Here is a 20,850-nt window from a genome sequence, read left to right as displayed (position 1 = left end):
TATTTATAAACATTTATCAGATCGGCTCTTGGTCTTCTTTACCCCAGGCTGAACAGGCCCAGGTTACTCAGCCTTTCCTCATACAGGAGCTGCTCCAGGTCCTTAATCATTTTTGTGGCCCACTTCAGGAATCCTTCTAGGAGATCCCTGTCTTGAACCAGGGAGGACAGAACTGGACATAGTTTTCTAAATGTGGTGTCACCAGGGCGGGGTAGAGGGGGAGGATCACCTCTCTTGTCCTGCTGGTCACTCTCTTTGTAATGCACCCCAAGATCCTATTAATGGTCTTCTTGGCCACAAGGGCACACTGCTGGCTCACGGCCAATCTGTTGTACAGCAGGACACCCAGGTCCTTCTCTGCAGAGCTCCTCTCCAGCAGGTCAGCCCCTAACCTGTAGTGATGCCTCCCCAAGTGCAGGACTCTACACCCGCTCTTGTAGAACGTGATCAGGTTCCTCCCTGCCCAGCTCTCCAGTCTGTCCAGGTCTTGTTGAGTGGCAGCACAGCCTCCTGGTGTGTCAGCCAATCCTCCCAGCTTTGTATCATCAGTAAACTTGTGTATCTATTCATCTGTTGCCTATTCCAATGTACTGTGTTGCCAAGCTGTGCCATGTAATCCTTGCATTTAAGTTTGAAATTGCCTTGTTATAGATTAAATTAAATCAATAAGTTAAAAAAAACAACAACAACAACAACAAAAAAAAACCAGATATCAACACTGTGTTCTCAACAAACTTGAGAACATTTTTATATTATATTTATGTGGCCCCAATCCAGAAATCAAGAAAACTGCCTACCAGTGTATGTATATTTGGAATCTTTCATGGGCCTGTGTGGGAAATGCCACTGTTCAGTGCAGTCGAATTTGATCCTTACGGGGCCCCTTCCAACTCAGGATACTCTGTGATTCTATGATCACCAGCGTTGTGTTCATTTATTTGCACAGTACAAAAGTTAAAAACCTATGGCCAAAGAAAGATTCGCAGCCTTTGGTGCCCAGCAGTTTGTTCTGTAGATCCCTACAGGACATGAATCCTTTGCCACAACCATAGACAGCTTGTACTGTACTTGTACTGTAACTTTGATGATCATTTGAACCGAATTGCTAGACAGTCTCCTCCCTTGGTTAAGCTTTAATGCATTGGGCTGGACTGCCCAGGGAAGTGGTGGAATCACTACCTCCAGAGATGTGCAAGGAACAAGTAGATGTGGCACTGAGGGACATGGTTTAGTGGATACGGTGGTGATGGGTTGGCTCTTGGACTAGATGGTTGTAGAGGTCTCTTCCAGCCTTGATGATTCTATGATTCTATCTCCAACCTTGCATTCTGTCCCTCCGGTCTTTGCTGGCTCATGTTTGAGCATGTATACTGACTGGGGGAATCTGATTTGATAACTCCTTACCCCACCCAAGGACCGATCTGAGATTACTCAGTTTATGGATACTGTTCACTTGTGGCTTCAGAAGCACTTGTGTCTCTGTAGGCTAGGAGACGGCACGGTTCTCTCGATGAGTTGGCCTGAAGATGGGATGGGCACTGAGTGCGAGGAGTGCTGTTTTAAGTATGTTACACTACAACCTTGGTGTGGAAGAAGAGCAGCTGTGGCAGAATATTGTTTGCATTAAGCCACGTTGGTTCATTTCCTGCATGAAATGGAATATATTACCAAAACATTACAAGTCTTGTTCTGGCACTGATAACTAGAAGCCAGAAAAATGAACAAGTTTTTACTTTTATCTCTGGAGCTGGATGGTGGGGCTTTGCACTGCTCTGCCATTAAGAAAATATTTTTATAATGAGCAATTGTAATTCAGCTCGACCTCTGCCTGTTTTGCCTTTCCCCTAACTGGCTCTCATTCTTCTGGGTTTCCAGATGAACAAATATAGAAATGTTTAAGATATAGAAATCTCTCAGGAGCTCATTCTCCACATGACTCTGCCGGTGCCGAGTACTCCCATGTCCAAGTTGTTGTCAGACTGGTAATTTCTTTAAAAATGAGAGAGACCCAGCGTTGTCTCTAGTTAGGCTTGTCAGGCAACCCAGAGGAAATGCAATATAGTAATGGGGCTAAAAGGAAGATGATTTTCTTTTCGTCCCAGGCGATGCACGGTTTGGACTTCAGCACTCCACTTGCACACACCTCTGTGCCCTCTGGGGATGGGGAGCCGTCTGCTTGGAAAAAAAAATTCTGAGGTGGCTGTTTAAGAACGATTCTTCAACTTGGCACAGGTCTCACCTTGCTATCATTTCATCTCTGTACTCTGCTTTCTGGAAGCCGTGCTCTCTAAAACTTGCTCAGGCTTCCATTTAAAGAAATACCCTTAATGAAATTATGAAGTAGCCCTGCAAAAGAATTATAACTGGAAAATCTGTTTTCTGTAGGACTGCGGTGTACACTTTTAAAAAAAGATTTACTACCATTTTTGAACTTAATTTGGAGTGTAAATGGAAACTACAGGAAGGTTTCAGTCATCAGACAGGGAGAGAATCTGTGCCTGCTACTTAAATTAGTGACGTTTTTTTTCATTCCTAGGGTGTATGAGCGCTGGTAAAGACCAAGCAGTGAACATCTCAGAAAGAAGCTGGGCCAAAAAATCCTCCATTCAACAAAAAAAAAGGAAGGAAAGAATGCCAACTGATACCTCATTAGAGACCTAATTAACATTGTAGAATACTGAAGACCTTCTGTCTCTGGGTGAACTGATCATTATCCACCCATACAAGACTTTTGAGGTTCCCTTAAATGCTTACGTTAGTCGAGGAGAGTTCCAGCTGCTTTTCAGGCAAAATAAATGTGCCTTTTGGAAGAGGATTCTCTCAGGCAAGAGTGCTTGAGCCGCTGTGAATTCATTTCTGGTGTGCTGAAAAACTTGCTTAATCGACTTGCTTTGGCACAGCTTTCAGATGCATGCTTCTTATTTTTTTTAAACAAATATTCTGTCATCTGACTTGTCTTCCTCTTTTAGGATATTTCCGTGGCTTGCTAATTCCCTGTAGCCCTAAACATATTGGAGTGATGGTGTTCCCTGGCAAATGTGGATGAGTACTGGTTTCTGTTATTTGCGAGTGAAAACCATTCTTCTGTTTTTCTGCTAACTTCTGTTAGGTGACTTCAAGAAGCATGGCGACTGCTCTCTTAACTGGTCGCTGATCTTCTTCAAACATACATATGTGTATTTTCTCCTCCGGAAGTTGTCTCTGTGTGGTTGTTCTGTCTCTTTTCTCTCAGTTCTGTGAGCACTTTGCTTCTGTTGGTGAATGCTTTGTGAAGATGTTTTGGAATGATGGTGTGTTGGCGTCCAGGTTTGGGCATAATATTGCTGCAAGTTCTCAAGTGTGCCTGTAGGAGCAGCTGGCAAGTGAGTTGCCCAGGAAGCAGATGAAGATCTTTCAGGGAAGAACATAAATGTACTAGCGGATTTCCATGTAAAGAAGAAACGTTAGGGATAAATACAGTTAACTTCATTTTTCATTTCTACTAAGTGTCACTGCATGTTGTAGTGAAGCAACACCATCCCCTACCTTCAGATAAAACGTAGCATATCCTCTTTAACTCCTCCCAGTGATCTAATTTGGCTGAGGTTTTTTTTTCTTTTTGGCAATAGCACGCAAGTTTCTCTTAAATCATCCTGTATTTTCCACGCATCTTTCCAAAAATGCACTCATCAGAATCATTTCCACATCTGATCTAATCACCGTCTTCCACTCCTAAAAAAGTGTGGCCAATTAGTTCCTGCTGGCTGCCTGTATTGCTCTTTGCTTGTCTTTATAGTTTTCATATTTCTGCTTCTCAGTATGTAAGCATCAGATATCTCAGCAGAATTATATTGTAACGTTTTTACATATCATCCTAATACAGAACAGTATTACTTTAACCAACACTAGGTTGTATCTATACAAACTCTTTCAGGACTCTCTCCTACGTAGTAGACATTGATTTGTTTTAACTCAGATGTTGATAAAAAGAGCCTTCTGTAAAAAAAGTAAACTTACTCAAAGCAGCATTTCACAAACTAAGTACCATTTTTCAGTTTCTCCTTCATACCTCTATTACACTGCAGGCTTTTTAGGCCTGTTCTTACTGAACATCCCTCTACAAATTAACCCTTGTATTCTCATATTCAGCTATTGGTTTGCCATAGCAAGCACTGTATACATTTGCTGGTTGGTTCATCATCTCTTCTTCTCCTGTGTACAGTGCTGGTACTTGTTTGACTTCCTGAATCTTCTTACTGTGATGTATTCAAAATTATGGATTATCTTGGGGTGTTTTTTTTTTTGACAGGATTTGTGTAAATCTCTTGGATGTTTGAATAATTCACTGTGAGGTTAGCGAAGGAGCACACAGCTGAAAGGTGAAGCTTGGGGGTTAACATCTCTTGCAGTCACACTCTCAGTTACAAAGGTTTAAATGTTTAGGCTTGCAACTCCTAATAAAAAATGAAAGAGTTGTGTCGCATGAATCCCTCAGAGAGAGGTCTGTGCTGCACTGCTGAACGTCCATGTAGCCCCATATTAAATAAACTAGTTAACTGGTTTGCTCTCTGATCTGAGCAAGGATTACTCAGCAGCATTGTTTCTGGCAATTTCCACCTGGGCTTGTCCTTAATTTTACTCTGTTCAGGATCCTTAGTAATCATGTGCTTCTGGAGGATGCTCTGAGTGGTGAGAGAGCCAAGCGGAGCAGGTTGGTCTGTTTGTCACTCCCAATAGCCTATGTTTTTTGCTAAGATCTTGCCTAAGAAATACATACGCCATTTCGAAGTAGTTGCCAAGCAGTTTTATGTCTGTATATTGCACTTAGAATTTGTAGTCTGTCTCAGAAAGCTTGTTTTGTTGAAGTGACAGGGAATATTTTATTGACGGACTGTTTCCAGTGCAGTGTTATAGAGAAGTGGACAAGTTAAGGTGACTTAATCTCCTTACGTATGACATTAAATTTGCCCTAACTTTAATACTCTCTTTAATACTCCGTAATACTCTCTTTTAATACTTTAGGAAGTGTTTATAGAAAACTGAAAAGTGCTCAAAGGATGAACTGTGTTTTGCAAATAGAGCCTTATAGAGGGAGATTAAAGAAACACAACGGAGTTGAGTTAAAGGAAGAAAAAGCAATTCATGAAATTTGTTGTTTGGTTGATGATCTGGTGGAGTTACCTGGAGAGACAGGATGGAATGAGTGTCAGTAGCTGGTAGGTGACCTACTCAAATATGGGCCAGAAAAGCTGGAAGTTGGGAAGAAGAGGAACTGAGCTTTGAAACAGCAAAGACGGGAGGAGGGTAATAGAGTCTTGTGAGCTATCAGTTGATCACGGATATCTTTCTAAGACGAACTTTGGCCCGAATTACAGCGTATCAGTTTGTTTTATACAATAGCAAATGAGGTTGTTTGTGTCTTACTGCAGAGGAGACTGGAATACATGATCATGCAAGGAAACAAATCTGAGCAAATTGACAGGGAATGTTAAGATAAAGCGTATGTACTTTTCTCTAAGCTGCTACGTTCGTAAGCAGGAGGGAGCTGAGGGGGACACAGCTTTAACCAGGCCGTAAGTGAGAGGGAGGCCAAGAAAGAGTTGTAGCAGAGAACATCTGTAAGGGCTCTTGTAAACTTTTTACAGGGCAACTTCTAGTTAGAAGGGTAAAAACAGAAGTAAAGGAAACTGAACCCTTCAGAGATAGCTGAAGGAGATCTAGCAGATAGCCTTAAAAACATTCCAGTGGAGCACCAGATGGGTGATTAAGGCAAAAATACATGCAATAAAGGTATGTATTTCTCTAGTAAAGTAGGGGCAAACTAAAGCACAAGACTGTAGATCATATGCTGAAGTGAACATTGCAGAAAAGCAGACCACTGTGCAAAGGCAGAAATGCTTATGTCTACTGAGTAGTTGGTGATCTTCTGAAGGACGGCATTCTTTTCTATTCTAAGCACTTTTGTTTGTTTTCTGCACCTGCTATTAGTAGGTTTCCTTATTTCACTGTCCCCTTTGGCCTCTTTACAAGAGAATCATGAGCTGTTAGTCAATGATCTGAAATTTCAGCTAATAATGCTGGCAAGACTTCAGCGAAGAACTGTAGTAAATGAGAGATTAGCGAGGTTAAGAATGGCATGGCCATCCTGAGTGTTTGGTTTGGGCATTTTGTGCCTGATAACTTTTATGTGGGTCCCTTCTACCTGATATTAATTGATACTATGCTGAGAACTGTATGTTAGCTGACTTCAGCCAGGCCTATGAAAGCTTTTTGTGATCTTTGTATACTTTACACTTTCCATGAGCTGGCCTTACCCCTTGTGGGAAACCACATGAACTTTTAGCCTTCATGTTATTTGGTGAGCAGTTCCCATGGCCTGCCACCCCACATGTGAAGAGCAGCATTGGTTTTGGGCTATCGACCAAGCTTTGTTTTGTCAGTTCTCTAAGCTGAAGCAGCAGCTTACTTGATTGATCCCTGTATAGAAACCAATGCCTGTCTTTTTTACCGAGTGAAACTGGAAATTTTTCCATTTTCTAATAAATTTAATTGCTGTAGGTTTACTGGATGCTATCCAAGTCATCCTCCGTACTGTTCAGGAGCTGTAAATAATTATGAGCATTTGTAAGTGGTAACTAAGGGACGGCATTATTACCATTTGGCACAAGCCTACCTGCGGAAATAACATCATCTAAACCTACTTAAACTTTCTGTGAAAGAATTTGGATGCCTGGTGTGCCTTCCTTCAGCGGGACTGGGCTGTGGGCATGGTGGACCATGTTATGACACAGTGACTTTTGGTTTGGTTTGTTTTCTGAACAAGGTTCCTTTCTCCTCTACCCATTTTTGCTGTTGGCAGGATTAATTTTGTTTGAATGTGCATGATGTCTGTGTAGTGTAGGGACCCTAATCAGTGAATTCCTGGCGTTCCCCGATCATTACCCTGCCTTTATGAAGGGCTGCCTTGATTTAGTAGAATGAGACTGTTCTACATACAACAGCCATTTAAAAATGCTTTTTCAGCTCTGGTTGTAATGCAAAAGTACGCATCCAAACTTGACCTTTACTTTAAAATAGAAATTGCAGGCTTTAAACCCTGCCTGGAAAAACACAAGTCTTAGATGTATCTCTGACAACTGAATGTTGCTTCTTCCCAACATGAGCATTAATGTACAGACGCACAAAAAAGGAATGTGGTTCGTCAGCAATTTCTGCCAAGGGCTTTCCTATTGCCTTTATGCCTTCCACCGGAAAACAAAATTTGTGCTCTCACTAAAGCAGTGAATATAGAGTGGGTAGGAAGCCTCTTCTAATGTGTCTGTGTATTCGTCACTTGTCATTCACAAAAGGAAAAGCTCCTGAAGCAGTCTCAGTGCAGGTGTGGATTAGTAGAAGGTTTGTGTGCACCTTGCCTTGCCCCAGCTATGCAGGGATTTTCACCTGAAAACAAATCCTGCCGTGAGTAAGATGCAAGTGCCATTACAGTGTATGGCACAGATATTTTAACAACTCACTGCTGTTGAAATTGACAGTTTTGCCTTTCCTATCTCCTGGCATGTCTCGGCCCTGGCTTTGCACGAGTTCAGGGTATCATCCAATGTTCCAGTTAGATGGTGCAGCTTGCTGACCTCACAGAAGCCCATGCTTACTGTCAAGCTGTTTTTCAGTCTGATGAGCAGATAGATTCAGCACGTTGTGCAAAGGCCGTACCAGGGGACTGAAGGGAAATGTGGGGGAAGAGTGACAAGGAAGAGAAAGAAGGAGAGATCTACCCCTTCTGTAGCAGTAAGGTGTTAGGTCAGCTGTTCTGTAAAACTGCTGAGAAGTTTTTGTTATCTCATGCTTATCCTGGGCTAGAGAGATAACAACTTTTTCCAACCCATATAGCTTTTAACCAAGTAATCACCACTCTGGGCATCATCATAGAAGACAAGAAGTATTCTGCTTGATGTGCTCATCTGAGTCATGCTTTCAGTGCTGTGGCATTTGAAGCTAGAGAAGCTGAACTTTCCTGGTTGCTGGCTTGAGTGAGATGCACACTGTAGGGTGCCTGGGGTTCACCTCAGTGATGTGTCCCATTGCACAGGAGTTCCAATTTACCCAAGTAAGGGAGAAGGAAATACAAAAAGGTAGTGCTGCAAGGAGGCAGCCTAGCCTGTATCATTTACCCATCCAGTATACAGTATGATTACACAAATAGCTTTACTTCTAATGTCCCATTAAAGGACTCGCAATTGTCATTTTGGCTTCTCAGCCACTTGAATCCAATGGAAGTGTGAGAAGAAGCTGCCCTACAGCTGTACTTGCCCTGTGCTGTGGCAGCACTGCTCTCGGTTGGGCAGTTGAGCAGGCAGCTCTCAGTACAGCCATTCTGCTCCGGATGCACTGTAGCAGTGTTAGTGCTGGCCCTCGGGAGGTGCTGGGAACTTGCCCTACTTCTCAGTGCTCACTGTCGCTGCGCTTCGAAACTGCTTTTTGTGAATCTCTCCGAAGAGTGGAGAGTTGGATAATGCCACAGTGTGAGCTGTCATAACTTTGAAATGCTGCCTTTCTCGGTGTTAGCAGCAGATCACTTACTTAAAAAATGGGATTTCAGGCACGCAGGAGGCGATTATTTTTGAAGCATGGAGCGAGACTGGCAATGGTATGTCTATCTTTTTCCTTCTTTTTCCTTCTGGTTGTGTCCTTGCATGCTTTCCAGAAGACATGCAAGTGCTGAATTGTTGCGGTGTCTCAGGTTTTACTATTTGGATGTGGATTTCACTTGTAAATTGTGTGACTTCAAAATGAAACCGGTAGGTTTATCATTTCTGTTAGTGTTTCTTGTTGCTCCACGTCAGTCGAAGGGACTCAAGACAGAAGAAGCAGCTGGGGCTGCTTGCATGAGTGTGTATGTGCATGGGGAGTTATTGACTTAAAAATGGGATTCTGTGAATAATCCTAATAAACCCTAACATAGTGCTGAGGTAGTCAGAAGGAAGAAATATTGATGTCGGTATGGGTCTGGCATATATATATGTTTGACAGCTGATTTTGTGTAAAGCTAAGTTAAAAAAAGCCTTTAATAAAGCAGTGGGGAAAAATAGACCTCAGAGATGTGTGTGCTGGAAGAAGCAGCTGAGTGGGGAATACCCTCAGCATGGTTTAAGGCAGGCTGAGAATATCTTGCTTTTCCCAGGGCTTTCTTTAGGACCAAAGGGAAACTGACAGCCTGTCAGCTTTTCTTTGTCAGGCTGGCAGAGTGCTGAGAACAGGGAAAGTTTTTTTCCAGTCAGAGATAGAATTCAGAAGGACCAAAGTATCTGTGACAAAGCTGGAAATGAAGGTGTAAGGTATAAATATAACGTGTGTCTACCCTCCTTTTAGCAATATTTTGGCCCTTTTGTTTCTGTGCTTCATGCCCTGAGCATACAACCTGTTTGGTTGAGACCTGTTCTTTTCCATTGGCTCCTATTTGTTTGGCAGCAGATCACTGAAGGAAAGGCCTTGCGCATGCCTGCTGCATTTAGGTTTGTAGTAGTAATGATGTGACTGGGAAACAGAACCAGCTGTAAGCACTATGTGTAGCTGTATTTGGACCGGGTGATCCAGTCCAAAAGCAGATGCAGAAAACTAGGTTTGTCACCTTAATACACTTGAAAGACTAAAAGAAGCGTGTAGCAGCTCAGCCTGTTAAACTGAAAAATGGCTGACAACCCTGAATGCATGAACTTTAAAAGTCAAGAAGAAATATTACATAGGTAGTATTAGTCATGCAAGAACTCAAATGTATTGTCTAATTTTGATGCTAATAATTCTCCATTCTGAAGAGGGAAGAAGAAAATGAGAACCTGGCAGAAGCACACAGCCAGATTGTGAGATTGGCAGCTGGTTCAGCTAACAGCGCTGAAATGGTGCTTTGCCACGATAGAGGCTGTGCAAGAGAGCCTTTAGAAAGACACATTTCTTAGAACTTTGCGTTAAAGGATTTTGCTTCCCTGCCAGAGACAACTTCAGAGCCGATGCACTGCAGGCAGAATGGTTGCCAAACTGAGGATGCAGGAGCTTGGCTTGGCCACGGGAAGGAAGACTTCAAGTTGCTCAGAGCTTATCAAGGACATTGTAACAGTCAGAATGAGCAGTCAGGCTTTGTGACATTCTTAAGCTCTAAATTAAAAAGCTTGTATTTAGCTGCCTGAAACGTAGCGTATTCAGTTTGTGTAGATGAAGGGTGAAGACATCCTTGAAACTTGCACCTAAAGCATTTCTGTGCAGCAAACCAGGTCTTGTTTGTAGGAGTGAGATGAAACCTTGGGACAGAAAGCTGCATCTCTCGGACTACAAGCGCAAACAAGGCATTCCCAGTCATGTGTTAAAGACGCACTGATTTCTAAATTCCCGCTGCTTGTGTAAACGTGAGAAGCGAGTTGAGTAGCTTACCTACTTGTCTTGCGTGCTTCCCCTGCTCTGGAAGTGCCAGTCCAGGCTGTGTGCAGTTCTCCTAAGGAAGACTTTCTGGTTGTTTAAAAAATACTACTTGGAAGTTGTCTGCACGCTGCAGCACAAGATGAGACATCATGCTGACAGTTCAGAAGTAACGTGTACCGTTCGGGAGACTTCACAGAGCCACTGCCTCCTCAGCTGTGAGGCTGTTTGGTGTGTTTGCGTTTTATTCCCCCAAAAGATTCTCATCAAAACACACCAAACTACTACGGAAGTCAACAGTAGCTTTGGTGAGGTTGTTACGTAAATGGTATTTATTTTGGTTAATTAATTTTCCTACCTGATAGGAGGGGTTTCTCGCGGTCTTTCAGTCCCCGACATCCCTTGGATGGCTTAGGGTTGATGCAAACAAGGATTGCACCCATTGTTTGTGGACCAGTACATCTTCACTCACTGGAATGAGCCCCAAGCTCAGTAACCCAGGTTGACAGCTTTCACATTAACTGGAGGGGCAGATTTCTGTCCTTTAACTGTGTGTGGGTCTGTCACTACTAGCAGAGTCATGAATTTTGGCATCAAAAGAGTAAATGACTGGAATCCGGTATCCAGCCCAAAGGACAGAAAGCTTCTGTTGTCTGTTCATTTTAGGTCTTCCTTTTTTTTTTTTCCCCTGTAATGTTGAAACTATAATACTTTGTTCCTTCCCACACAGGCACAAAATCTTCTGAAGGATCAGAATAAATTAATATTAAACTCTACATCTTAACGTAGGTTTTTATGAACTCACTTTGTCAGCATTTAACACTGGTGGGTCCTATTTTCAGGTATAAAATATAGCTATTTTGTACTTCGGGGGAACGGCTGTTTATGAGGGTGGACAGTGATAGGACAAGGAGGAATGGTTTTAAACTGAGACAGGGGAGGTTTAGGTTGGATCTAAGGAGGAAGTTTTTCACCCAGAGGGTGGTGACGCACTGGATTGCCCAAGGAGGCTGTGGATGCCCCATCCCTGCAGGCATTCAAGGCCAGGCTGGATGTGGCTCTGGGCAGCCTGGTCTGCTGGTTGGTGACCCTGCAAATAGCAGGGGCTTGAAACTGGACGATCATTGTGGTCCTTTTCGATCCAGGCCATTCTATGATTCTGTGATTCTGTAGCTTACACTGCAGAAATTCTGGGGTGATAAACATTGTCTTAAGTTAAGTTTTGGTTTAAAGGAATAGGAACACTTCTGATCTCAAGCTCAGTCATTTTCCTGCGAGCAGCTGTTTTCAGAATAGCTGTTTTTTGTAGCTGTGTTCAAATCCATTGAAATCAAAATGGAGATCTTGGTGATTAGGGTCTGTTGAAATAAGGCATTCAAAGGCTTACATAGATCAGACCTTCGATAATGATGGTAAACCAGCAAGCTTTGCTGTACTGCTCTTCCAGCTGGGTTTCACTGAACTGGTAGAGAGGCAGACAGCCATGTGTGAGGTCCTGAGAGCTCCTGTGGCTTAGGGCTGCTTACTCTGGATGCCACTGCTGAGCACGATACAGTCTCCAGCCGTAGCAGCTGTTGTATGCAACATTTTTTGCTAAGCCACTACAGTACATACCACTGGAACCTATTAGGGAGGGAAATACTTCAGCCATAGCACGGACAGTCCATTTTCACTGTAAACAGGTTTGATTCCTGGGAGGAGGAATAGGTTGACATTGGTTTTGCTCAAGTTTTTGTTGTTGTTGTTTTGGAGGTGGTCCTTATCTCCATCAGTCTTGAAGCAGGCATTTGACTGCTTCACTTAAAGAAAAACGTGAGCTAGGTGTTTGCTTGCTTGTTTACATCTGTAGATCTTGGAGGTCCACTATGCTCAGTACTGATGGGATCCTTCTGGGTCTGTGGATCCGGTTCTGAACTCCCCATCGCATGAGTAAATTATTTTAGTTACCACTTATTGTGGGCTTTGGAGCACCAGAGAAGTCCTTCGTCAGAATCGCTGGAAGTAAAAGCTATTTCCTCTTTTAAACAATGAGAAATGGGATCTGAGGCTGATCGGAGAGTCTCAGTGCTTCTATGGACAGGATAAATTTGGGATGTTGCCTTGTGGCTCCATTACCACTACACCAGTCTAGAAAACTCCTCGGGTGATGCCATGGTACGACTGGCTTTTCTCAGAGAAACTAGTGATGAACAAACCTGCTTCTGTACGGGAATGCATGTAGGCACCATGTTGATCTGTTGAGAAAATGTCTTTTAATTAACTTTCCGGAGCTGAAGGATGTTCTTTGTGCCCATGGTTTTTCTTCCGTGTATTGAAGGCTTTTTTTTCCCCTTAGGTCAAAATGATTCATCTTGTAGCTTAGTGGCTGGTTTAAATTCATGGGATGCCCCCCTCCAGCCTGCTCCCTTTTCCTTAGGAAAGACAGGGAGCAGCTGTTGGTACAGTAAATCACTTGAGCACCCAAAGGCTGTGCCTCTGCCTTTGCAGAGCTGGGGCCGCTCATGCAGCCCGTCTTGTGCAGGGCTGTGTTCCAGCAGCTGGTAACGTGAGGCGTGCAGCAGGCTGCGTGTGTGCCTGAAGGATGGGATAGGAACACCAGCTTGGGTAGGGAAGAGTTCCAGAACTCAGATGTGGTTTGTGGCTGACAGAGGTTGGGGAACGTGGTGTTGAGTGAGTAAAAGGATGGCCTCAGCAAGCAAAACACAAAGATCACTGCTTTGCTGTGAGATGTGGGATGATGCCACAGGGCATTTTACCATCCGGGAGTACAGTGTGTTCCTGCAGATATGATTAAGGGAGTTCAGGGAGCACGAATGTGCCACTGAAACAAAACTGTACCAATCTATTGGACAAATAGGAGGTGTTCTGGCAGGTGCTCCTTGAGTGCCGAAGGAAAAAGAAAATACCACTGCTTTAATTCAGACATCTTCCTTTAAGACAACGCAGACTATTTCCTAATGAAGATCTTGCTGTAGGAGCTGCTTGTCACAGGGAGCTGTTGTGCCCGTGTGTGCGATGCCTCTGGAAGCAGCTCGAGTACACTGCAGTGCTTGTGCTGCTGAGTGGATGTCTGCCGCCGTTAGTTGGGGTGCACATCTGGAGCACACATGCAGCTACAGCACGGCTCAGAGAAACACAGGGTGGAGAGAGCAAATCCTGCCGTGCTTCTTACTGGTTCTTACAGCTGCCTTCTGTGCTGGGGTGCTGCTGTGAAGGGGAGAAAGGTTTCCTTCCTGCAGCTGCGTGTTTTTGGTACAGGTCATTACGCACAGGGACAGCGAGCATTTTCTTAATTATCTCTAAAGGAAACCACACCACACTTTTCCTCTGTCATTGTGAAATGGTGCTTTCAGATATGACACACTTCTGATTCACAAAGTGAAGAATTGCGTTTCTCTTAAAATAAGTCTGCATTGTGTGCTGGAGATAGCCGAGTCTTGCCCAGGGGTAATTGAAACTCGTGGCGCTTGCGTAAAGAGGTCTTGACTCCCGGATGGGTGCTTGGCAGACTTGGTTGACCTACTTTAGCTGTGACCTTGATTTGCTCAGAGGTGTTTATGTACTCATGATCAGCTTTCCTGCATGATTAAGCCAGTCATGTGACTGCCAACTTTATTTTTTTTTCCTTGTAAAGGGATGAACTGTAAGATTTGATTTTACTGCGTCCCTGCCCTTGTTACAGGGGGTTGGGCAAAAGAGGCTGCACGCACAGGAGGGAAATCCTCAAGGAGGTGATCCAAAATGGGCTGCGGAGAGAAGTTCTCGTGCGGCACAATGACAGAACGTAATCAGGAAGTGGCCTACATGGCATTTTTTCAAGTAGGTCCTTGGAGTACTTTGTCAGCAGGGTAAGGTTCATAAACTGAAGATGTGGGCTTTGCTTGTGCTTATGGATCATTATTGTGTTGCTTTTCGTAGAGGGTTTTTTTAGCCACTGGAAAACCAGCATCTCGAGGCTGAAAAACTCAAATATTCCCTTTTCAAGGAGTTTTTAAGAAGCCCTGACGCGGACTATTGCTCTGAGCTGCTGCCCGTTGGTTACAGTGGGACGTGCTGGTTTTTGCTCTGATCCTTGTGTTGACTCTTTCTAACTTGAACCCTCATCTCAAGAGACGGACATGATTTTCAGTTCCTACAATGCTGATGCGTAGGGCTGTGGCTGTTAGAGCTGAGACGAGCGTTCAGGACACAGCAGAGAAAGGGCTGATATGATAAGAAATGGAGAATTCTGGTTTTTTAATGTAGTCTTCCTGTGCTTAAATGGCCAAGGCGCCTCAAATTGTATATCAAAGCTTCTGTTCTGATATGAACAAAGAGATTTTTTGCATTAAAGTACATCAGTGTCAGTTTTGGGTTTTTTTTTTTAAGCATTCTTCAACAGGAAAGAACTGTGTTAAATGTAAAACAGATATTCTCTGCTGCTTTCTTTCTTAATTCCAGCACGTCCCGCCCTGCTGTCAGGTCATCATTAGTGGTCATGGAGATTGTATTAAACAGTCAAAAGCGATTTCAACAGCCATGCTCGCATGCAGGAGTGGTCAGGAGCTTTTGGAATTTAAAGGTGGATCTAGGGTCAGAAATTCTGGGGAGCACTGGTTTCTAGTTGCACTGTACACTGCTCGGGGCTTTGTGTCACATTCCAAGGCTGAATCGTGGATGCACATTAAGCAGGCGGCATTAAGTACAGCTGTATCTAACTTCTGCACCTGGCTGAGGTTGAGGACAACATTTCTGCACCTGAAACGAGAGCAGAGAAATGATCAGTGACTGTGGCTTTACTGGAGGGTTGTATATTAATCTGCAGTAATCTCATAAACCACAATAACATTACTGAGTTGGTACTTGTTGAACTGCTTGAGTAGGAGAGGCGAAGTAGATAACTAGGAGAAGGCTGATTTAAAATGAAAGTAAGGTCTGGTGTACAGGTAATTGTATTAGTGTGCGTGAAAGCCTTCTTGTAAGTTGTGGTTATGGAGTCCATGGCAATTCATCGTTTGCTTAAAGGTTGTGTTGTTTTAGCATGTTGTCAATGACTTCCTGGTGGCAGCTGGCCTCTTAACTCGCCTGTAGCATTATGCCCACACGTTCAGAAAGACCTGGCTCCTTATCCATTTTTGAGAGCAGACACCAAGAGGCTGTCCAGTGGGATGCACGGTGAGCCCTCAAAAACAGGCTGGAAAGTCTGCTTCTACAGCAGCAGTCCTGTGCTCACAAGTTGGTGATACAAAAGTCATGACTTGCCTGACTTTAGATTTAAGCACTTTGATCCCAACTGTTATTACTGTAATAGGACTAACGAGATTCAGTTATTTAACCCTGAATTTGTTGTTCTGGCAGAGCTGAAAAAAGTGATGCTATTGACTTTGTATTTTGTGGTGCTTCTGTTAGCTTCTAACCCTTAACATGTCCATGTATATATCTGGGATTCCATAGAATTGGTTATAGAGCGGCCCCATTGATGAAGCATTAGTTTTTAGGCTCGAGAATTTCTGCAGGTGTCCCAGGAACTTGTTCATCTGTGTTCCTGGGGAGTTCTGCCTGCATCACAGGTTGGAAAGGCAGACACAGTATCACACAGAGCAGCCAGAAAGGAGCGTATCCAGAAGACTGGCAAAAGCTTTTGCAAGAGGCAGTCCTGGAATCCTAGAAGGGCTTGAGTTCCCACTATGGGGTGTGAATTTTATTTAAAGCCTGAAGCCTGCAGAATAGAACAAGAAGTTGAACCACTCTTGTTTTTGGAAATGCCAAGTGCTGTTGGAAGGGAAAATAAAATCACAAGCCCAGCCAAAATTATCTTAAGGCTATGGCCACCTTAACATTAAAGCAGCCTTTCTCTGCAGCGTAGCAGCAGTTTGACTTATTTTGCTAGCATCTGACAACAAATGCTATCAGATCTGAGTATAGTGAAGGCGTTTCTTACATTTCTTATGGTTGCTGCTTTTCTTTCCATTCAGGTGTTTGTACTTAACTAACGACTATGAGGCATGAAAAAGTTTTAAGGTGTTCAACTGCTTCAGGCTGAGCATCCTCTTCTTCCTCCAGGTGGATCTAGGCTTCCAAGAAAAGCTTTCAGGTAAGATCTTTTTGCTTCCCAGCTGATGGCATTCAGTAATGGATAAGCTTTTTGCAGCGTTTCTTTCAGCTATGTCGTGTTTGCAGTCTAAAGGTTTAAACTGCGCACCTTCTAGGTGAAAATTGCTAATTACGTTCTTTTGTACTTTCATCTACTTGTCTTAGACCTTGGCTGGGTTGTTAGGGTTTTTGAGGGGGCTGTGCCTTGGTGGAGGATTTAATTCATTCATTTTGTAGCAAAGTCTTTGGAATTCTGTTCCATAAAACTCCGGGGAAGTAGAACTCTCAAACCTTGTGGACTTTCAGAACACGTTCTTCAAATGAAGGAGATGTGCGTGAAAATTGGTTTTCCCCCTAAGCAAAAGAAAGAACTCACTCTTTACTTGTGTGGGGTAGCAGCAGTTGACTGCTGGGCAGTAAACATAAGAGTAAACCTTTAGTTAAAAGTCATGTTGACAATGGGTGGGGAAGCAGGGCGGAGAGAAGCCGTTCTGCATGCCACATCTTGACGAACAAATACGGATACATCGAATGTACTCAGTGCTCACACCTGAAAATACAATGGAGAAGTCTTTAATTTTGCCCTTCATATTGATGCACGTTTCTTTTCCACTGGAGGAGGAAAGAAATGGAACCATGTGATTCCAGGCCCAGAGTGATTCTCCCCCCCCTTTACTCTGCTACGGTGAGGCCACATCCAGAGTGCTGCGTCCATTTCTTTGCTCTCCAGTTGAAGAAAGACATGGAACTTCTGGAGGGAGTCCAGTGGAGGGCTGCAGGGATGCTTAGGGGCCTGAAGAAATCCATGTCCCTTTTGAGGAAAGGCTGAGACATCTGGGACTGTTCAGCCTGGAGCACAGGAGGTTCCATGAGCATGAGAGGGAACTTCTGTACTTTGGAGGTGACAGAGCACTGGCACATGCTGCCCAGAGAGCTTGTGGAGTCTTCTGCTTCTCTGGAGATATTAAAACCTGCCTGAATGTTTTTCTGAGTAACTTCCTCTGGGGAACCTGCTTTAGCAGTGGGAAATTGGACTAAATGATCTCCAGGGATCCCTTCCAACCCATTTTGATTCTGTGATTCTGTAGCTCATGTGGGATATGTAATACTGCTGAAAGAAAGAGCAATAGCCTGTGTCTGTGTACGGCAAGAGCAAATAACAGAATTGTAATTTTTGCAATTTTAAGTGTATTTAATACACTTAATAATTAAATCTGCTCTGTGTGTGTATGCGTTTGTGTATTTAAAATATGTAAATTGATGTTTATTAATAGGGTGACATTTTCTTTCTTTTTTTTTTTTCTTTTTTTGTAACATTAGACAATCCAATGGCAGACCAAAGGATGGACATTTCTTCTACAATTAGTGACTTTATGTCACCAGACCCTGCTGACTTGATTTCCAGTTCCCTTAGCACTTCAGGAGTGGACTGTAATCGGAAAAGGAAGGGAAGCTCTACTGATTATCAGTGAGTTGGATTTCTCTCGATTTGATAATGCTAAAAAGCAGTTGCAACAGAACAGTATAGTTAGATGAAATAACCTTGATAACCTTTTCTTGACAACCCATTGCTTAAAGATTGTGAGAAAGAAAAATGCTACTGTGCACTAAAAGGAAAGTTCATTAGTTAGTAATAAGGCCTTCATCTCAGTGCAGCTGGAATTGAGGGCTATTGAACGAGGTGAGGCTGAGGAAAGAAACCTTTGGCTAATGAGGGGAAAAAGAAAGAAATGAATATTGATGAAATATATGATGTGAAGGTTGATTATGTTGACCATAGATATAGGAAGCAGCATGTCTGACCAGCAGGAGGGAAGCAAATAATTAATTAGAAAGGAGAAGCAAAACTAGGAATAGTTCCTTCTTTTCACTTATTTTTTGCCTTTTCAGTCATTTCCTATCGGTGTGCTGCCAAACTTTGTCTGATGGAGCTATTTTGGTCTCCCAGTTGAATATGAGTCTGAGGAGTCTCTGGTTTGCTGCAGTAGGACTGCCTTTTGTGGTATCAAGTGATTTAATCTTGTGTTGCTCTCTGGCTGCAAACCATTATTCCTGGTAGAATAACAGGTTGGTTTCTCGTGGATCAGTGGTAGCATGTTTTCATTTCGAGAAAGCTGCTTCTCTTAAAAGTGTGCTTGCTAGTAACGAAGCTTAGAAGCACCATCCAAGCCATAACTTCTGTCCTAGGGCAGGTATTTGGAGCAGAAAGAAATCACACCAACTGTGCTTTAGAATGGTGAAGGCTGCAGTAATGTGTGCCACGTTTCCAGCTGTGCAGTGTCTTCTGCTCTAAGTACACCAAGACCAACATGCTTACTGTCAGTTACTCTGCAAACTTCATATAAGTTGTAACTACCAAGCCTAGCTGCAGGGAAGCCTGTGGGTAGGCTCCATCCATTATTAACACAGCTACGTAATCCATTTCTATGTAACTTGGCACAGATTTTATCATTGTGGACTTTCTCACTGTTGGCAGTTCCTTCTACATTGATCTGTGCTGAGGATGCCAATTAAGAATTAGGTTTCCTGCGCATAGAGATTATTTTTAGGAGCAGTTAGGTGCAAAACTAATTACCGTGTACAGACCACGAGTGTGCTGCGTACATAGCTTCTGTAATATAAGTTTAGCCTTCTTGAAAAGTCCATGATTCCCTCTATTTGAATTGACTCCTACAAAATTCAGTGAAAAGCCTCAATCTTACCAACTTCCTCTTCTCTAGAAAGGATTTCTCCATCTTTATACTTCTGAGCAGGAAGCATTGCTCAAGTCCTCTTTCCCCAAAGACAGCTTGCTCTTGTAAGTTCCAATTCTGCCCTCTAGGTTGTGTGTGCATTTTATTAAATATGTGAAATGCTGTTTCTTCAGTCAGCTGATAACAGCTGTCATTGTACCAGAGGTCGTGTTTTGTTGCAAAGAAAATGCTGATTAGTGAACATTCCTGTTTTTATGTAGAACTTAAGGTAGAACTCCTTGATCCCTCTTTCTATGTGCATGTTTGTATAAACGTCCAAGAATCGCTCCTGTTCAACTTTTGCCGCCTATGCAGATATTTGCTTTTACATAAATGGTGCCTCTCCAGTGTTATGCTTCATTTATCAGTGAATTCAGGACGTGAGGAACAGCCTGACTGTTTCAGTGTGCATTCACCTGTCAAGTACAAACAAGCTTATTGGTCAACAACAATTTCAGCTTTCCATGCCAGCTTCCTTTCAAGTCTTTCTGCTGCTCCTCTCCCAGTGAAATTCCTTTCCAGCATACTGCTATAATTCCAGCTAAGGCTATCTGTTCTCTACTACGCTGTGTTTTAGTCACATGCTGGAATGCAGGACTTCATGCACAGGTCTATAAACATGTACCTTCTTTTGTTGGCAGTAGTGTTTTAAGTTGAAATAGTACCGATAAGAAATGAAAGTATCCTGAAGCATTTGTAAATTACCCTGTAGCTGGTGTAGGAACCTCTTTCATATTTTGCTGTGCCTCAACAAGCATCTTGTAGCTAAAAGTGGCACTAGGAATGGAGAATTGATGCCTCATTTCTGTTACTAAAGTCCTCTGTTTCTTTGTGAGCGTCAGAAGCACTTTGAACTATTATCTAAGTCAGTAACTCAAATATACAAATGGAAAGATGAAGAAAGCCTTTAGTGTTATTCACACTTCTTTAAAACCTAATGACAAAGAGAATAAGAGGTGCCATGAATAATGTATCGAAAAATACTTAAGAATGCTAATGTCCAGTATTGAGCGGGAATAAGTAATACATCAGTGGCTAACACATGAGAACATCCTTCATAAGGCTTTAAAGAAACTTAGCTTCTCACTATATTAAAGCTCAGTGGTATTTGAGGTCGTTTTACAGACTTGAAGTGATGCCAGCAGTTAATTGCATGTAGAAATTCGTTTTATTTTCCTTTTGATACAAGTAAAATCTGTATAACGTGCAGAATTAGGACTTGAGTACTGACTGAAACAAAACGTTCATCTGTTCTGCTGGGCAGAATGAAAAACGGAGATGGTTGAGATACATGTTGGTATCTTTTATTCCTGGCCTTGGAGTCCTCTGAAACTCCGGTTATCCAGCCACAAGGACAGCAGGCACACAGCGCAGATCCTTTTGTTTCTGCTGATGAAACAGTATCTCGGTGATGTGCATCGCAGAGATAATTTGGGCTGGTTGTGGTACTAATTTTTCACATTCAGTGTAATGGACTTGATTAGCTGAAGGCAAAACGATGCCTTCAGAAAAAATAGATGAATTTGAACAAACTTGGCTCCTTAAAATACACTCACTGCTCACGTCTTTGTTCTTTTTCATTTTGAATAGAATGTAAATTAGCTTGAGAATTTCAACAGGAAATGAAAGACATTATTATTTCATATAGATGGTGTACTTTATT

At 42.8% G+C, this 20,850-nt stretch overlaps 1 protein-coding gene across 6 annotated transcripts in view; it reads left to right on the top strand.

Moving 5' to 3' along the window:
* The window catches only part of BMAL1 (basic helix-loop-helix ARNT like 1), a 45,802-nt gene that overhangs the window by 6,840 nt on the left and 18,112 nt on the right, over positions 1-20,850 (top strand). For all 6 annotated transcript variants that reach the window (XM_072338516.1, XM_072338520.1, XM_072338517.1 and 3 more), the window contains exons 2-3: positions 16,338-16,456; positions 17,776-17,923. In XM_072338516.1, coding sequence (XP_072194617.1) covers positions 17,784-17,923 — 140 coding nt within the window. In that variant the 5' untranslated portion in view covers positions 16,338-16,456; positions 17,776-17,783. The remainder of the gene's footprint in view (positions 1-16,337; positions 16,457-17,775; positions 17,924-20,850) is intronic.

This window comes from Excalfactoria chinensis, chromosome 5 (assembly GCF_039878825.1).
Source record: "Excalfactoria chinensis isolate bCotChi1 chromosome 5, bCotChi1.hap2, whole genome shotgun sequence".
NCBI classification, from domain to species: Eukaryota; Metazoa; Chordata; class Aves; order Galliformes; family Phasianidae; genus Excalfactoria; species Excalfactoria chinensis.
This window is presented reverse-complemented; position numbering and strand designations above follow the sequence as displayed.